Source organism: Girardinichthys multiradiatus, chromosome 14, assembly GCF_021462225.1.
Source record: "Girardinichthys multiradiatus isolate DD_20200921_A chromosome 14, DD_fGirMul_XY1, whole genome shotgun sequence".
Classification (NCBI taxonomy): domain Eukaryota; kingdom Metazoa; phylum Chordata; class Actinopteri; order Cyprinodontiformes; family Goodeidae; genus Girardinichthys; species Girardinichthys multiradiatus.
The window spans coordinates 19762645-19780984 of NC_061807.1; the positions used below are offsets into that span (position 1 = coordinate 19762645).

Genomic DNA, 18340 nt, shown 5'->3' on the forward strand with positions numbered 1-18340 from the left:
AACATCTGTAGATTCAATTTATCACATACTGGAAGCTGCCAGGGTCAAAAATCTGTTCCTGATGTCCAGGCTGATGAATGGTCCAAACTTAGCTTCGAACAAAGACTAGAACATGTACAGGGGTTGGACAATGAAACTGAAACACCTGGTTTTAGACCACAATAATTTATTAGTATGGTGTAGGGCCTCCTTTTGCGGCCAATACAGCGTCAATTCGTCTTGGGAATGACATATACAAGTCCTGCACAGTGGTCAGAGGGATTTTAAGCCATTCTTCTTGCAGGATAGTGGCCAGGTCACTACGTGATACTGGTGGAGGAAAACGTTTCCTGACTCGCTCCTCCAAAACACCCCAAAGTGGCTCAATAATATTTAGATCTGGTGACTGTGCAGGCCATGGGAGATGTTCAACTTCACTTTCATGTTCATCAAACCAATCTTTCACCAGTCTTGCTGTGTGTATTGGTGCAATGTCATCCTGATACACAGCACCACCTTCAGAATACAATGTTTGAACCATTGGATGCACATGGTTCTCAAGAATAGTTCAGTAGTCCTTGGCAGTGACGCACCCATCTAGCACAAGTATTGGGCCAAGGGAATGCCATGATATGGCAGCCCAAACCATCACTGATCCACCCCCATGCTTCACTCTGGGCATGCAACAGTCTGGGTGGTACGATTCTTTGGGGCTTCTCCACACCGTAACTCTCCCAGATGTGGGGAAAACAGTAAAGGTGGACTCATCAGAGAACAATACATGTTTCACATTGTCCACAGCCCAAGATTTGCACTCCTTGCACCATTGAAACCGACGTTTGGCATTGGCATGAGTGACCAAAGGTTTGGCTATAGCAGCCCGGCCGTGTATATTGACCCTGTGGAGCTCCCGACGGACAGTTCTGGTGGAAACAGGAGAGTTGAGGTGCACATTTAATTCTGCCGTGATTTGGGCAGCCGTGGTTTTATGTTTTTTGGATACAATCCGGGTTAGCACCCGAACATCCCTTTCAGACAGCTTCCTCTTGCGTCCACAGTTAATCCTGTTGGATGTGGTTCGTCCTTCTTGGTGGTATGCTGACATTACCCTGGATACCGTGGCTCTTGATACATCACAAAGACTTGCTGTCTTGGTCACAGATGCGCCAGCAAGACGTGCACCAACTATTTGTCCTCTTTTGAACTCTGGTATGTCACCCATAATGTTGTGTGCATTTCAATATTTTGAGTAAAACTGTGCTCTTACCCTGCTAATTGAACCTTCACACTCTGCTCTTACTGGTGCAATGTGCAATCAATGAAGACTGGCTACCAGGCTGGTCCAATTTAGCAATGAAACCTCTCACACTAAAATGACAAGTGTTTCAGTTTCATTGTCCAATCCCTGTAGATCATCTGGTTGGTATATCAACGGTTTACCATTTAGGATCTCACTCGTTTCTACAATTGATATTATCTGCAACTCAAAATGCCGAGTCAAAGAAGGAATAGCAGCTTTCTCTTAGTCCAGAGACCAAATACCGACCCTGAAACCACAAGCTTAACTGTATGGATTCTATCTATATTCAGTGGGGCCACATGGAATAGGGATTTAGGGTCAATAGAATATATCTATTTCCTGGACCTCGGCCTTAAATCTGAGAAATACTGGCAGAAACATGAACACACAAACTCTTCTTCAAGCTTTTAAGGATACTCAACAAACTCAATGGGAGAGTTCTTCAGGGCATCCATGCCTTTGGTTTCCACAAACGAGGACATCTCAAAGAACTTCCTCCTCTCTGGAAAAGGAAGGGGTGAAAAAGGAAGTCAGTTCGGATAAATATTGGTAACTGGTAAGGAACAGGATGGACAAAATATAACAATCAATATGTGTATTAGGTTAACTGGAACTGTCTCCATCTGTTTCCTCATCATCTGCTAACACACACTTACTAGCTGCCACCTCAAAGCTCTTGAATTTAACAGGCTCGATATAGTTGACAAGATTGGACATCTCTTCAGTGGCATTTGCCTCACTGCTGGCTGTACCCTAAGGGAGGAAGATAGCAATAATCCATCAGCAAGCGCCCCAAGAGCCCGTAGAAAGACCAATCAACCCTCTCCAATGGCTCTTACCTCATCAGATGTGGGTTTTTTTTGGTCCAGCGGAGGCTCATCGTCCTCTTCCTCCTCACTTTCTCCTTCACCCCCTGCCAGAAGGAGATAAAAACATTCAGAAATCTTATACATATGTACACCGGCTGAATCCATTCAATACTGTTTACACCTACCAAGGGACTTACGAGGCCCCAATTCTTTGACCGCCCTCTCAGCCAGCTTTTGCTCGCCATTGGACAGGAGCTGCTGTCCTTCTCTGTCTGTTAGAGGGCAATCTGCACAAACAGACAGATTTTGCAGAAACATAATTGGCAAAAGTTTCAAGTTAGTTTAGTTTTAATCAATAGTGTTTTAGCGTTTCTGCAGATATTCCTGAGGATTCTTTTAGAGCTGTGGCTGCTTTTTCACTCATTTTCTGTCCTGTCCTTGTGTCTGACCTTGACAGCATGTTGTGCCTGGCATGGTTTAAATAAATGAGGAAACTGAAGATGTGGATGGCAGAAGTAGTGAAAACTCCACTGTAACCCATAAAAGATGTTTAAGCTCTTCTTACTGTCAAGAATAAATCGCATTGTGTATCTCGTCAGATTTTATTGATCAGTCTCTCCTACAGATATTGTATCACAGTAATAATTAAACCACAAAAAAACAAAAAATGTGTCTGAAACCAAGAGCATTCCAAGAGTGCATCTCCAGCTAATAAACAGAATCTAAAAACTCCAGCCAATACCGGACAGATGACCTGAGGAATGCATCATCCTACAGGTGATCATCTACTGCTCAGGTACATCTAAAAAATAAGATTATCATGGAAAATGTCATTTATTTTAATGGAATTAATGGAATGCCACAGTGGTAGCCCATTTAGCCCCTATTGCTTGTTCACCTATTTCACCCACACTTTTGCCTTCCACTCAACTTTCCATTATTAATTTTGGATACTTTAGCAATGACCTTTTGTGGCTCACCCTCCCTTCTGGAAGGTGTCAATGACTGCCTGTTGGATAAATGTCAAATCAGCAGTCTTTCCCTATGATTGTGTAGGCGGGCGGCACCAGACACTCCTACCGTTGGTGGGCGATGAATGCTCCCCGGGCTCTTTGCGCCGTATGCTGCCTCCTTCTGCAGGGTTATGAAGATGTTTCTTCTTGTTTTTGATAAGGATTTTTCCCATCAGGTCTTGGGGTGAGGGAAGCAGCTGACCTGGGACCAGCTAAAAGTCATACAGATGGTAAATGGTAATGTTGAACCAGGGCAGAATGACACAGCAAGGCTGAGCATCGATAGATTAACAATGAAAAAAGATTGGTTTTTAATTTGATTTGAGCTTAAATTCTAAACACAGTCTCAAAACTAGTGTTTTAAAACGGAAGCTAAAGTTATTGGTTTTGCTGCTTTAGGACATGTATCACTGTGCTTCGTTTAAATGTTGCCGTATTTCATTGATTTCCTTGAACCACAGGTTTTATCTGTTTGGTAATGTTTCTGGTTTAGCTTATAAAACAAAATGGGGAAGAACCTGTCCCCATGTTCGTAACTACCTTGTAATAAAATGAGACCATACTTTTTGTAATTTCTCCCCGTATTTAAAATCTCATTAATGCTGTCTTTCTTTTTAACACTGTTATGACCTTTGCTTGGGATGGGTTGGAATATTTCAGAAATTTACAAACTGGATTCCACGGCAATCGACCCAGAGTTAAATAATAATAAATAATACAATATGCTAAAATTACTTCAAATTTCTTGTTAATTTTTATAATTCCTACAAAACGTTTCCACAATTCCCCATCTAACCTCTACTTTGCAACCCTAATTATTGGTCATGAATCAGGTTAAGGTTTGGTTAAAGAACTGTGTGGTACTTGTAGCAGGGTGCATCACGCACTATGAGCACATCTGAGTATCAGAGGGATCTGATTAAATCTGGTGCTCTGGAAGTTTGATAACACTGTGAAAAAGGATTCGGGTGTTACCGGATATTTGTCCAGTGGATCAATCAGCAGGGCATCTCCAAAAATCGTCCTGCAGTACTCCGCCATCTTGGCCTGCTGTTTAGCTCTGAAATGACAAAAATCTGTTGTAAACCGGGAACCCTACATGCCTTCAAGCATCAATGGCCAAGTTTAAAGGCAAATATTCTAACAAAAGAGCCAAATGTAAACATACTCTGACAAAACTGGTAGAGTTTAATAGTGGAGGCAACATCAGCACACGCAGTGTCTTAACTGGACTTACGAGTCAACATGGTTTTCAAAAGACAGGATGACAGGGTAAGGGGAAGTCTTGAAGGCACTCTCTGCTATCGCTTCAATTACCTCCTGCAGTAAAAAACAGAAAGAGGACTTTTAAAACTGGAACAAAATGACTCATTTCAGAAGTACAATTAACTCTTTAGATGATACATTGTTTTGTTTTTTTACACTTATGTTCATTAAATACATTTAAAAAATAAGTGTGGGTCTAAGACCAGCTTTAAATATATTTTTTTATTGGTACATTTATGTTGAACCTCATTTTGTTTTCATTTCTTACACTGAAAAGAAGAGACAAGGTGCTCTTTATCTCAATATATGTATAGCATGTGACCATGCTGGTTTCCAGTAATGCTGCTTATTCTGACTGTGAAGAATGTTAATGAATGCGACAATTAATAAGCACCTAAGCTAAACTTTTTCTCATTTTCGCTAACATTTTAAATTCACTACCTTTCTCTCAGAGTTTAAAAACCAATACAAAATATTTCAGAACATCTAACTTTATTGGGACCACTGTAATACATCATAAAACTATGAATTTTCAAAAAGAAATTGAAAACCTTACAGACACAGCATTGAAGTTGATGAAACTGAGCTCTACTGTTCATCTTTGATAGGCAATAATATCTCTTATAGTTTTTATAAATCTGTAGTTTGCTGTATTAATTTTAGAACCTCAAAATGTTTAGACAGTGTTGATTCATGAAACTCATCAACACAGTCTGAAATCTTAACCTGTAAAATATACAGAAATCTGTTCTTATTTGCACTTTTTAAATAACTACAGTTTAATCTATTTAAGACGATAAAACTGGTCACCTGACAAAAAGATGGGATACACAGATGTTTAAAAGTCGACTTGTAACATGCGGAGTGAGATTTAAGTTCTTGTTAAAGTCTTAGATGTAGGATTCCAACCTTTTGCTGACATCTGCTGTCATGTAAGAGGAACTACAAGTTGATAAACACTATCTTTTAAATGTATCTTTTGTCATTTTAAATATGAAACTCCAAAAACATAAGCTAAAGCATAGTACAAGTCAAAACAATTTAACAAAAAAAGAAAATACAGCAGTGAACTAAATAAAGCAAGTCTTTCTGTAAATTGTGTTTGTGTAATCAAATGCTATAATCTGTTCAAATTGATAATTGATTGCCTGTTAAAGATGACTGATGTTTTATTGTCCAAAAATAACAAGTACAGTGAGCTGAATCTCATACCAAACTTTATTGTTAAACTGGGTGTGATTAAGGCAGGAGCAGAATGACAGATGGATGTACTTTCTGTCATTTCCCAAAGATCAGGGATCTTCTGCTTGCATTTGCTCTTGCACTGTACTGATTAGGTGAAATGCCGTAAAATCAAGTGGCTGAGCACTAATAAGACAGCCTCTCCATGATAAAAAATCTTACGCTACCACACATTATTACGATGCGTTTTTACATGATTGCGTGTTATTTATTTACGTCACTACGCATTGAGATTCACAACGCGTAGAAAGCGGCACATTCCGTTATTTACGTAGTAGAACAACGCATTAATATACAGATGATTTTTGACCCATACAACTTCGACAAAATATGGGCGGACTCAAAGCGGACATCCGCTGGTCTTTTATGACCTCATATGCAGCGTAACACAATAAAGTACTCGTCGGGAAAAAGTCTCCACATTTAACTGTTTTATACAGGTCCTTCTCAAAATATTAGCATATTGTGATAAAGTTCATTATTTTCCATAATGTCATGATGAAAATTTAACATTCATATATTTTAGATTCATTGCACACTAACTGAAATATTTCAGGTCTTTTATTGTCTTAATACGGATGATTTTGGCATACAGCTCATGAAAACCCAAAATTCATATCTCACAAAATTAGCATATCATTAAAAGGGTCTCTAAACGAGCTATGAACCTAATCATTTGAATCAACGAGTTAACTCTAAACACCTGCAAAAGATTCCTGAGGCCTTTAAAACTCCCAGCCTGGTTCATCACTCAAAACCCCAATCATGGGTAAGACTGCCGACCTGACTGCTGTCCAGAAGGCCACTATTGACACCCTCAAGCAAGAGGGTAAGACACAGAAAGACATTTCTGAACGAATAGGCTGTTCCCAGAGTGCTGTATCAAGGCACCTCAGTGGGAAGTCTGTGGGAAAGAAAAAGTGTGGCAGAAAACGCTGCACAACGAGAAGAGGTGACCGGACCCTGAGGAAGATTGTGGAGAAGAGCCGATTCCAGACCTTGGGGGACCTGTGGAAGCAGTGGACTGAGTCTGGAGTAGAAACATCCAGAGCCACCGTGCACAGGCGTGTGCAGGAAATGGGCTACAGGTGCCGCATTCACCAGGTCAAGCCACTTTTGAACCAGAAACAGCGGCAGAAGCGCCTGACCTGGGCTACAGAGAAGCAGCACTGGACTGTTGCTCAGTGGTCCAAAGTACTTTTTTCGGATGAAAGCAAATTCTGCATGTCATTCGGAAATCAAGGTGCCAGAGTCTGGAGGAAGACTGGGGAGAAGGAAATGCCAAATTGCCAGAAGTCCAGTGTCAAGTACCCACAGTCAGTGATGGTCTGGGGTGCCGTGTCAGCTGCTGGTGTTGGTCCACTGTGTTTTATCAAGGGCAGGGTCAATGCAGCTAGCTATCAGGAGATTTTGGAGCACTTCATGCTTCCATCTGCTGAAAAGCTTTATGGAGATGAAGATTTCATTTTTCAGCAGGACCTGGCACCTGCTCACAGTGCCAAAACCACTGGTAAATGGTTTACTGACCATGGTATCACTGTGCTCAATTGGCCTGCCAACTCTCCTGACCTGAACCCCATAGAGAATCTGTGGGATATTGTGAAGAGAACGTTGAGAGACTCAAGACCCAACACTCTGGATGAGCTAAAGGCCGCTATCGAAGCATCCTGGGCCTCCATAAGACCTCAGCAATGCCACAGGGTGATGGCCTCCATGCCACACCGCATTGAAGCAGTCATTTCTGCCAAAGGATTCCCGACCAAGTATTGAGTGCATAACTGTACATGATTATTTGAAGGTTGACGTTTTTTGTATTAAAAACACTTTTCTTTTATTGGTCGGATGAAATATGCTAATTTTGTGAGATAGGAATTTTGGGTTTTCATGAGCTGTATGCCAAAATCATCTGTATTAAGACAATAAAAGACCTGAAATATTTCAGTTAGTGTGCAATGAATCTAAAATATATGAATGTTAAATTTTCATCATTACATTATGGAAAATAATGAACTTTTTCACAATATGCTATTATTTTGATAAGGACCTGTATGTGACCTCGCTGCTCTGAGCAGCCAGTCACAAGTACGCAAGTGACAGCGTAGCATACTCAGCCAAATGGTGAACATGTAAATGCTCATGCAAGTTCGTTGTGCCTTTTGCGGACACTATACATCTGCACATGTGGCACAGCGCTTTAGTTACATCCTGTGGTTTACATCTTTCATCTGGATTAAGGCCAAAATAGGTGACCTTGTACTTTTTTGATAACTAGTTCCTCCATTTTTGGACATTTGTGTTCTAAATTGGCAAATCAGTCCATGGTTGTTTACATTACTCCACCCAAAAAATACTCTAAAAGTCCCCTATTAAGACAGTGTCTCGCCCACGGCCAAAATTTAATAGATTAAAAATTAATCTAAAACGAGGAAATCAGGAAAATCTAATAAAAATAAACACAACTCAGACTAAAAAGAAAAAGAAAACAATTAAATGTGGCTTACTGAACATAAGATCTCTCTCTTTAAAAACTTTGCTAGTTAGTGACCTGATTTGTGACAATCAGATTGATTTATTTTGCGTCACAGAAACCTGGCTGCAGCAAGAGGATTGTTACTATAAGTTAGTCAATTTCTACTAATTATTAAAATTTTCACATTCCTCGAAATACTGGTTGAGGAGGAGTAGCAACCATCTTTCAGTCCGATTTATTGATTAGTCCCAGACCAATCAATAGCTACAACTCTTTAAAATATTTAATCCTTAGTTTTCCTCATCCAAATTGCAAAGCACTAAAACTACTTCTGTTTGTTGTTTTGTACCGTCCACCAGGCCCTTACTCTCATTTTTTAGATGAGTTTTCAGACATTATATCTGATTTAGTCTTAAATACAGATAAGGCTATTATAGTGGAAGATTTTAATATTCATGTTGACACTGAAAGTGATAGCTTAAATATAGCGTTTAATGCTTTCTTAGACTCAATTGGCTTTGCTCAAAACATTAACAAACCTACCCACCTTTGTCTTCATTCTCTGGACCTTGTGCTGACATATGGCATTGAGTGTAAAGACATAACAATATTTTCTCATAACCCTGTCCCGTCTGACCATTTTTTAATAACCTCTGAGTTTAATTTAACCGAGTACTCCACACCTGAAATAAAATTTCATTATAGTAGATCATTATCAGACAATGCTGTAACAGCCTTTAAAGAATCTGTTCCACTTTTAATTTCCTCATTATCAGAGAAAAACACAGTGGAGGGCAATAATTTTGTTTCAATTCAATTCAATTCAAATTCAATTCAAAGATACGTTATTGATCCCCGAGGGGAAATTAGAATTCCAGTAAAACCCATCCAAACATACATCATGACACAAGACAAGGGAGGGACAGGTCACTGAGGCTTTGCTGCGCACTCACAGGCGCTGCCCTTGCTAGATGAGAAAAGAGGCCACATTAGGTAAGTAGAAGGGAAAAAAATCATATTTCACACTATATCCTTAGCAGGATACAGTTTGAGATTGCAAAAAACCTCAGCACAAAGAAGCAACAAGTTGACAAAACAACATCATGCCGGGAACGGTGAAGGTGGTGTGAGGGGTGCATGTGTTTATTTTGAGCATGTGTGTGTGTGTGTAAGTGAGTGTGTGCAAGTAAGTCCATGAAGCACTGTCCCAGAGACCATTGTCCTTGATGGTTCGTTGGAATGTTCATCAACCGGCCACAAAGTTCTGAGCAGGTCCACAGATGTCCTCAGGGAAGGGAGGGGGCAGAGGGAGCAGAGCGTCATGTTTACATAACTTCCAGGAGAGGTTGAATATAACCAGCCATCAAGACCGTGCAGGGGAGCCAGATTCAGAAAAACAATAATTATTTGGGTTAGGCTGACTCTTAATTTTCCGTCAGCCTTGAGAGTCTCGCTGGTGCTTCTCAAAGGCGAATCCAAACAGCCAAATTCCTGGTCTTTCGCCAGATCCGAGCGAACAACTTTCTCCAAGATTTATCCCATTTCACCCCTGAGTCCAGGAACTGCAACCTGCCTGCGATCCTGTGTAAGGATCACATCCAGTCTGCGATTCAGCTCACGTAACATCTCAGTCTGAGTGTTGATCGCTCTGAAGATCCCATCACACATGCCAGGCAGCCTTACAATGGCCAGAACAGCTGCTGACATTCTCAGAATTTCTCAATATGCCAGGTAACCGCTGACTCCAAAAAGCAGAAATCCTGATATCAAACATCCAATTATATACACATCTTCCACATCCTCGACTGACAATATCGACAAACACACAATCCTCCACTTCTGCCAGGAGTCCATCGTGTATCCAGAGAAAAATGTCCCGTCCGGGCAAGTGGGCTCTCCCGACCCCTGTCTTCTCGTCGAGAAAATTTGATCAATTGCATTGAGAGACCAGCTGACCAAATCCATAATTTGGAAGAATTTGGAAGATGTGCAAAAAGAGGCTCCAAAAAAACACAAGACACAGAGCTGAAGCAGGGCAGATATGGGAGGGGTGCGGGAGACAGAGAAAAAGTGTCCACCTCCCCTTCACAAATTGATTCTTTTGTTCATAGTATTTCTTCATCATTGCGTGATGCATTAGACAATGCAGCCCCCTTGAAAAAGAAGGTAATTATTCATAGGAGACTGACTCCCTGGTTTAATTCAGAGCTGCGTACTTTAAAGCACAATGTTAGAAAATTGGAGAAAAAATTACGCTCACCACACCTAGAGGATTCCTACATAATCTGGAAAAATAGCCTACTGTTGTATAAAAAGACACTTCGCCAAGCCAGAACAGCTTATTTCTCATCATTAATAGAAGAGAACAAGAATAATCCTAGGTTTCTCTTTAGTACAGTTGCTAAACTTACACAGAGTCATAGCTCTGTTGAGCCATCCATTCCCTTGGCTCTCAGCAGTCAGGACTTTATGGGATTCTTCTTAAATAAAATTGATTCTATTAAAAATAAAATTTTTGACATACTCCCGAAGATGATTACTTCATCCTCAGCAAGTGAGACAACATTGGAAATAACTGTAGAACCTGATCTGTGTTTGGACTGTTTTGATCCTGTGGAGCTTCCTGAGTTATCAGAAATATTAGCTTCATCTAAACCTTCAACTTGTATGTTAGACCAACCAAATTATTTAAGGAAGTGTTCCCTCTGATTACCAGCCCCATTTTAGATATGATTAATCTATCTTTAGTAAATGGATATGTACCACAGGCTTTTAAGTTAGCTGTAATTAAACCTTTACTTAAGAAACCTTCGCTTGATCGAGATGACTTGAAAAATTACAGACCTATATCCAATCTTCCATTCTTATCTAAAATTCTTGAGAAAATAGTTGCTAATCAAATGTGTGAGCATTTACACAGCAATGACCTGTTTGAAGAGTTTCAGTCAGGCTTCAGAGCTCATCATAGCACTGAAACAGCTCTGCTGAAAGTCACTAATGATATTCTTATGGCCTCAGATAATGGACTTGTGTCTGTACTTGTCCTGTTAGATCTCAGTGCTGCATTTGATACAGTCAATCATAATATTCTCTTAAAAAGGCTGGAATATGCTGTAGGGATCAGGGGAACAGCGCTAGGCTGGTTTAAATCTTATTTGTCTGACAGATTCCAGTTTGTTCATGTAAATGATAAATCATCTTTAAACTCCAGGGTTAATTGTGGAGTACCACAGGGTTCAGTACTTGGGCCAATTGTCTTTACTAAATATATGCTTCCAATAGGTCAAATTATCAGGCAGCATAGGATACATTTTCACTGTTACGCTGATGATACTCAGCTTTACTTATCCATAAATCCTGATGAGCCCAACCAGTTAGATAGACTACAAGCATGTCTTGAAGACATAAAAACTTGGATGAGTTTAAATTTTCTGCTTCTAAATTCAGACAAGACAGAAGTTGTCGTCTTTGGACCGGAGTCTTTAAAAAAGAAACTGCTTAGTCAATCACTTAACCTGAATGGCATTAAATTGACCTCCAGTAATAAAGTAAAAACCCTTGGTGTTATTTTTGACCACATGTCATTTAAATCCCATATTAAACAGGTTTCTAGGATTTCCTTCTTTCACCTCCGGAACATTGCCAAAATTAGAAATATCCTGTCCAGGAGTGACGCTGAAAAACTAGTCCATGCATTTGTTACTTCAAGGCTGGACTATTGTAATTCGTTACTATCAGGATGTCCACAAAATGCAGTTAAAAGCCTTCAGCTGATTCAAAATGCTGCAGCAAGAGTTCTGATTAAAATTAAAAAGAGATCATATTTCTCCTATTTTAGCTTCCCTTCACTGGCTCCCTGTTAAATCCAGAATAGAATTTAAAATTCTCCTTCTCACATATAAAGCCCTTAATGATCTAGCTCCATCATACATCAGAGATCTGATTGTTCCATATGTTCCTAACAGATCACTTCATTCTCAGACTGCAGGTTTACTGGTGGTTCCTAGAGTCTCTAGAAGTAGAATGGGAGGCAGATCCTTTAGTTATCAGTTATCAGCTCCTCTCCTGTGGAACCAGCTCCCGGTTTTAGTCCGTGAGGCAGACACCCTGTCTACTTTTAAGGCTAGGCTTAAAACTTTCCTTTTTGATAAAGCTTATAGTTAGAGTGGCTTAGGTTATCCTGAGCTATATCCCTTATTTTGTACCTCTGTCTTCTTCCCTCCCTGTTGGATGGAGTAAAGGGGAGTCAGGTTTAACCTAAACCGGCTCAGTTATGGTTGAGTTGCAAACACACCCTCCATTTCTGCTACCTGTATGACCCCTTTTCTTTTCCAATGGTTATGGTCAATCTGACAGAGAGAGGTATCCCAATCGTTGTGGTTTTTAGTATAACAATGGCCATCTAGATGAACAAACTGTCTACTTTTAAGGCTAGGCTTAAAACTTTCCTTTTTGATAAAGCTTATAGTTAGAGTGGCTTAGGTTATCCTGAGCTATCTCTGTAGTTATGCTGCTATAGGCTTAGGCTGCTGGAGGACAAAATGACCACTTTCACCCTCTTCGCTACATTCTCACACTACTCTCCAATTTTGCATTATTTGCTGTTATTTCAGCTTTTAACTTTATGTTCTCTCTCTTTTCTCTTCCTAGAAGCTACACCTGGCCTTGTCCAAGGTGGCATTGTCCAAGCTTCTGCTGGCAACAACTTAATGCTCACCCTCTACCGATGATCCACATGGCCCTGTCTTTCAGTGTTTAACCCTTTCTCTCTCCTAGACATGGCGATTGACTGAGCTTTACTGTGACTAACTCTATGTGCTCTCTTTCAGACTCTAACCTTGAAAACTGGCTCAGAGTTTATCTGTTCTTTCTTTCTAGATGAAATGACTAAAGGAGCTACATCCATTAATATTTACTTTTCCTTCCCATAGAAAGTACTCCTGGATCAGTGCTTCTTTGTTCTCTTTGTGTCTCTGCTCTGTTCTCTCTAAACCCCAGTCAGTCATGGCAGATGGCCGCTCACACTGAGCCTGGTTCTGCTGGAGGTTTTTTCCTGTTAAGAGGAAGTTTTTCCTCTCCACTGTCGCTACATGCATGGTCAGTATGAGGGATTGCTGCAAAGTCAACGCCAGTGACTGTCCACTGTCTACATGCTCATCCGGGAGGAGGGAATGCTGCAAGTCACTGACTGGATGCAATCTGCTGGGTTTCCTTAGACAGAAAAACTTTTTATCTAATTTGAATAAATAACTGAATCTGACTGAACTGTTCAATGGTTAGGATTAATTGAAATGTATGTACCTGACTGTTGTGAAGTGCCTTGAGACGACTTGTTGTGAATTGGCGCTGTATAAATAAACTGAATTGAATTGAATTGAACCTGTCGGCCGGCGTCATTTGTTGGACTGATGAATATCGGTTGTAAAAACATATCGCCGAACCTTAATACACAGATAGAAATAACAGGTATGACTTACAGTTTCTACATAACAGCTGTCTGATGCTTAAATTTTATAATGCAGAGTGGTCTCCCCTCCCCCCGCAGCTCCTGAGAAAAGGTGGGAATCACCATGGCAACCAGCACATTAACACATAATTTTCTTACTTATCATCTACTAAACACTAAAGGCATGAATCACTAGAAAAGAAATTGGCGGGTCAAATCTTCCTTACTCAATTGCCATAGCAACCAGGGACTAAACTGATTCTTATTTCTTTGCTACCTTCTGTCACCCAGAAAAGGCAGGAATTAGCATAGCAACCACTGACTACGTGTATTCAACTTCTCTCCAGAAATTTTCTAGTTAATAATATTGACTTAATGCCATTTTAGATTTAATTTATCTTTCATTAAATGTTAATGTTGGACCATTTTGTTTGCTGAATGTTGGACCATTGGCACGTTGCTGGACGCCACCAGGCCTTATGGTATCATCGGCCATTTCGTATCCCAGGACAGTCCGCTACTACATATCCCAGCGGGCACCGCAGCTGATAGGATGGGGGCGTCACAGCTCTGATGCCACAGTCAACTATATAACAGAGTATGAGACGGCCCACCATTGCATTTTAGCTTGGAACCGAGACGCGGTTACCTCGCAACTGGAGCATCACTCTGGAGAAGAAGATCCCACGTGGACTTTCACTCATTCTCCCAGAAAACTAAGCCAATTAAGCTTACAGGAATAAGAAGGCTTGCAAGTTTTCAACTTTACCGATCGACGACGTGGATTTAACACGTAACATAAAAACCGCGGAGGATTCAAGGAGACGGAATCGCCACCCTTGTTTTTGTTCCAGTCGACTGTTGACAGTCCGAGATACTGCTTTTCTGCCAAGGAAGCGAGAAGTAAAACGGACCGTTCTACTCTGAGTTATCCACGGACGCATGGAAACTCTTCCCCTCTCCTTTCTCTGCCTCTCTGCCCCAAGGAAGACTTCAACAAGTAAAGTCCGTTCGTTCCTTTTATTTCTTTATTAGGAAGAGCCTGGGCAGGATAGGGTAGGATGTTAGTGCGATTTAGAATCGCCACTTATAGTTTAACGTGTTCTAAATTGTATGTGCATGCCATTGTTTTATTGAAACTTGATTGCTGTTGATTTCTGAGGCCGCAGAGTCTCGCAAGTTGGGTTTTTACCGTGCGAACACCTGAGCGCAGGTGCGCTGTGGAACTGAACTGCTATAATAACGTTACGGTGAAAATCAACCATTTTCTTTGTCTTCAACTTCATGTTTTATTAGTGGCCGCCAAAAGTTTTACAACCCTTTGTGTGCTCGGACATCCCTGGCGGTGGGGGATGTTTTATGACTTACAGTAACTAAGCTACACTTTGGGAGTGGCATCACAGAGCTTCGTTCAACCATATTCCTCTTGTATTTTTGCCATAACTGCCATAACTGCTGGTTTGATCTCATACACACTCAATGCTGTTTTATTTTGTTTAGTTAGATATTTTACCCTTTTTAGTAGGACTTTGCATGTTTGATTAGGTGAAGATTATTGAATCGGAAGAGGGTGTTGTATCAGGGTTGTTGATTTAATAAATATTCACATAGATAAAGAGAAGGCGTTTGTGTCTATTTTGTGCAAGAGTGATTCGTCAGTCAAAATAAGGTTAAAGTTCCCCACGTTTCGGCAGAAACGGTTGATTAAACTGTGACATCTCTGGTAATAGTTATCAACTATTACTGAAAATTGAATAACGGTAATTATCAAGGGCTTTGAGCCACAATTACAACCCCAGAGGACATCTCTGATTTTGATTCATAAATGAGGATTTTTGGTTAAGAAATTTATTTTCTCAAATTGCGATTTTTAATTATAATTCTTGATAAATATTAATTAATCAGTAATCATAATCCCAACACTGTAGCAATTTAAGTTCCGAGTAAAATCAAGGCAAACATTTAAAATGAAACAAAAAAAAATCCAAAACATTTTACTCTTGTTAGGCAAGGTCATATTTTAAGACTCTAATAAGCTGGCTGTGTCACCTTAAATGGGATCTCAGTGGTCATGGTGAACCCGTGGGTGATGTAGGGCTCCTCATCTGGTGGTCGGCCCTTCCAGCAGTCCAGCTCGATGCAGCGACAGCCAGTGAGCAGCACCTGCCTGTACATCTCCACCGATGAATTACCCGTCAGCTGACCCACTAAAGACAGGCATACATGTTCAGAACTGAGCAAATGCAACGCTGGATATTTTTTATCTATTTACCATCATGCTTTTTGTGAGTGTAACATGGAATATTTCCCTGTTTAGATAAAGCATTAAATGTAGAAATTGTGACAATCCCTTAGAGCTTTTTACTTGTGAGGTATGTGTTGTGAGAGGAGTTGATGAAGTATTGAGACAGCGGCTGGTTCATATCATCGATGAGGTCAAGCCTTTCTGGAGGTACGATGCCATTTTCCTCACCGGCGAGATATCGACTGAAAGCCTGCAAACTGATTTGGTCTAAAACAGAAAGTAGGATAAACTGGATTCATTTTTATAATTCTAAACATTTTTTAATAAAACAAAGCAATTTCCACATATGACTAATTGAAGAGGGTTCAGGGAGTTTTTTTATTTATTTATTCATATTTTCTACATAGATGGAAAACCAACTTTTTTCACCTGTTTTCACTCAACATTTTGAATAGCTGCTAAAATGTCTAAATTTACAACTTAAATTAGTTTTCTCAGATAATTTGCTGAAGAGGAATAAAAAAAGCTGAGGTCCAAAGAAAACCTAAAGAATAAGGATTAAAAAGGAAACAATGTCAGCTCATTTTAAATGGATCCAGCTCTCTAAACTCTATGGAGAACAGTTTAGTAATTCGGATCAAATTACAGTAATCAGTAATGTCTTTAAAGTTACAAAAATTTGCAGTTTTGCAGAAATTGTGAGCCAAACAGAAATGACCAAGGCCAAGGCTTTTGTCTTCATCAGTTTGGATTAAGCTTTAACTGAGTTTTTTAGTGAAAGAAGCCAGTAGGTAGATTTTTTTCCTAACGGAAAGAGAGCTTGGAGGAACACAACCAAGTCTGTTTCTTAGGAATATGTAACAAATGAAAAACTAAAATCTCAGATGCAAAGATCACGAGCTGCAAGTAGCTCTGAATCAAACTGTGAGCTGCTAACCTCTTTCCAGCTGGCTGGTGTTGGTCTCATATTTCTCCATGATCTGTCGGACCTGCTCTCGTTTCAGCGGGGGGTACAGCACCTCATTCAGCCTGGAGTCTCGCTGCCTGCGGTTGATGAAGTCCATGAACTGGTCCAGAGAGATAAATGGTTTCCTCTTAGCGCCACTAGACGGGACACAAAACGGTATTAATGTGTGTGACTGAGAAGCAGCCCTGAAAATCCCCGCTACAGCAGACAGGATTTAGGAAGGGTAAAAAATAGGCATTCTCGAGAAATTAAAAAGTACAAATACCATTCCTCCAGGACACTTTGTAGTTCAGGTCGGAGACACAAGCTGTCGAGAAACTTGAGGAAAGCCTCCCATGTGAAATCCTCTGGTTTTACACCTTCTGACTGCAGAGAGATGAGTGGAGAGCATTGGGTTGGAAGATTGATAACGATGTCAACCCAACCAAACATTTACGCACACTGCACAAAAAGACACGTAACCCTTCCCCCGTTTTCCCTGATTGCATTTGTAAACAGTATTCTGGCTTTTATTGTTGCTTTTGGAGGAATGGTTTCTTCCTGCCTGAGCCACCTGTCAGCCCATGTCGGAACAGGATTTGTTTGACTGTGGATAATGACACACACACACACACACACACACACACACACACACACACACACAGCAGTCAAAACCGGCATGTTTCAAAGGTCCTTTGACACACACATTTTGGACCAATGGTGTTTATACTTAAACTAACACTTAACTTCCTGATATTATGCCTGATATTGACACAAGTTTTGTTTTTTTTACCTGGTTACTGAAGCATGTTCCACAGTATGATTGCACAGTGATATTAGTGTATAAAAACCCCTGGCTTTCTCATTATTCTGTTGTTCATCAAATACAGATCATCTTGGTAACCCTAAGTTACCTAAAACAGGAAAAATTAGATTTTATGTCAGACCGTGAGAACAACTTGTGTTGTGTGTTTTTATGCAGTGCCTCTAAATATCTGTTTCCAGCTGTATCTAAACATAAAATATTAATTTTCATTCAATTTGTATTATATAACGTTTGTTCTCCAAACAAGTTAAACAATTTGTATTTCTTCGAAGGAGAAAAATGTAGCAATTTCAAACTTAATGTGTTTCAAGTTAATGGTGACCATGGCTCTTCAAAACTACAACCTACTCATATTACAAATTATACCTAACGTGCTTAAAGATTAGCTTTTTAAAATGTTTAATAAAAGAAAAATCGGGAAGAGCTGATGTCATCTTCACAATCTTAATATTTATCTGAGATCTCCTATGTAACCAGCAGGTGGCACCAGAGCAAAGCGACAAACTACGGCATCTCTGCCATGTTTCAAGTCTTTGTTAAGAAGAACAAGTCTTGTGACTTCAAAATGAGTTGTAGTGCAGATTGCAGTGATTATTCAGCCCATAAGAGACCTGGTTTCAGCTCAAAATGTGCAATGCTGCGATACTGTAAGGAACAGAAACATGATGGAGTGGTTTCCAAACATTTTTAGGCGTTCGACGCACACAGTAACAGAGGAAGACACATGCAACCCCCAACTGTTATTGGTCGATATGTACAAACATTGCTAATTATCTAGTAAAAAGTAGTAAAGATAAA

At 40.1% G+C, this 18340-nt stretch overlaps 1 protein-coding gene across 1 annotated transcript in view; it reads right to left on the reverse strand.

Moving 5' to 3' along the window:
• The window catches only part of plcb3 (phospholipase C, beta 3 (phosphatidylinositol-specific)), an 89333-nt gene that overhangs the window by 15984 nt on the left and 55009 nt on the right, over positions 1-18340 (reverse strand). The window contains exons 8-18 of the mRNA XM_047385912.1: positions 17003-17103; positions 16708-16874; positions 15891-16037; positions 15575-15732; positions 4339-4421; positions 4077-4161; positions 3169-3313; positions 2274-2375; positions 2119-2192; positions 1936-2032; positions 1697-1781 (exon numbers count right to left, since the gene is read on the reverse strand). Coding sequence (XP_047241868.1) covers positions 1697-1781; positions 1936-2032; positions 2119-2192; positions 2274-2375; positions 3169-3313; positions 4077-4161; positions 4339-4421; positions 15575-15732; positions 15891-16037; positions 16708-16874; positions 17003-17103 — 1244 coding nt within the window. The remainder of the gene's footprint in view (positions 1-1696; positions 1782-1935; positions 2033-2118; positions 2193-2273; positions 2376-3168; positions 3314-4076; positions 4162-4338; positions 4422-15574; positions 15733-15890; positions 16038-16707; positions 16875-17002; positions 17104-18340) is intronic.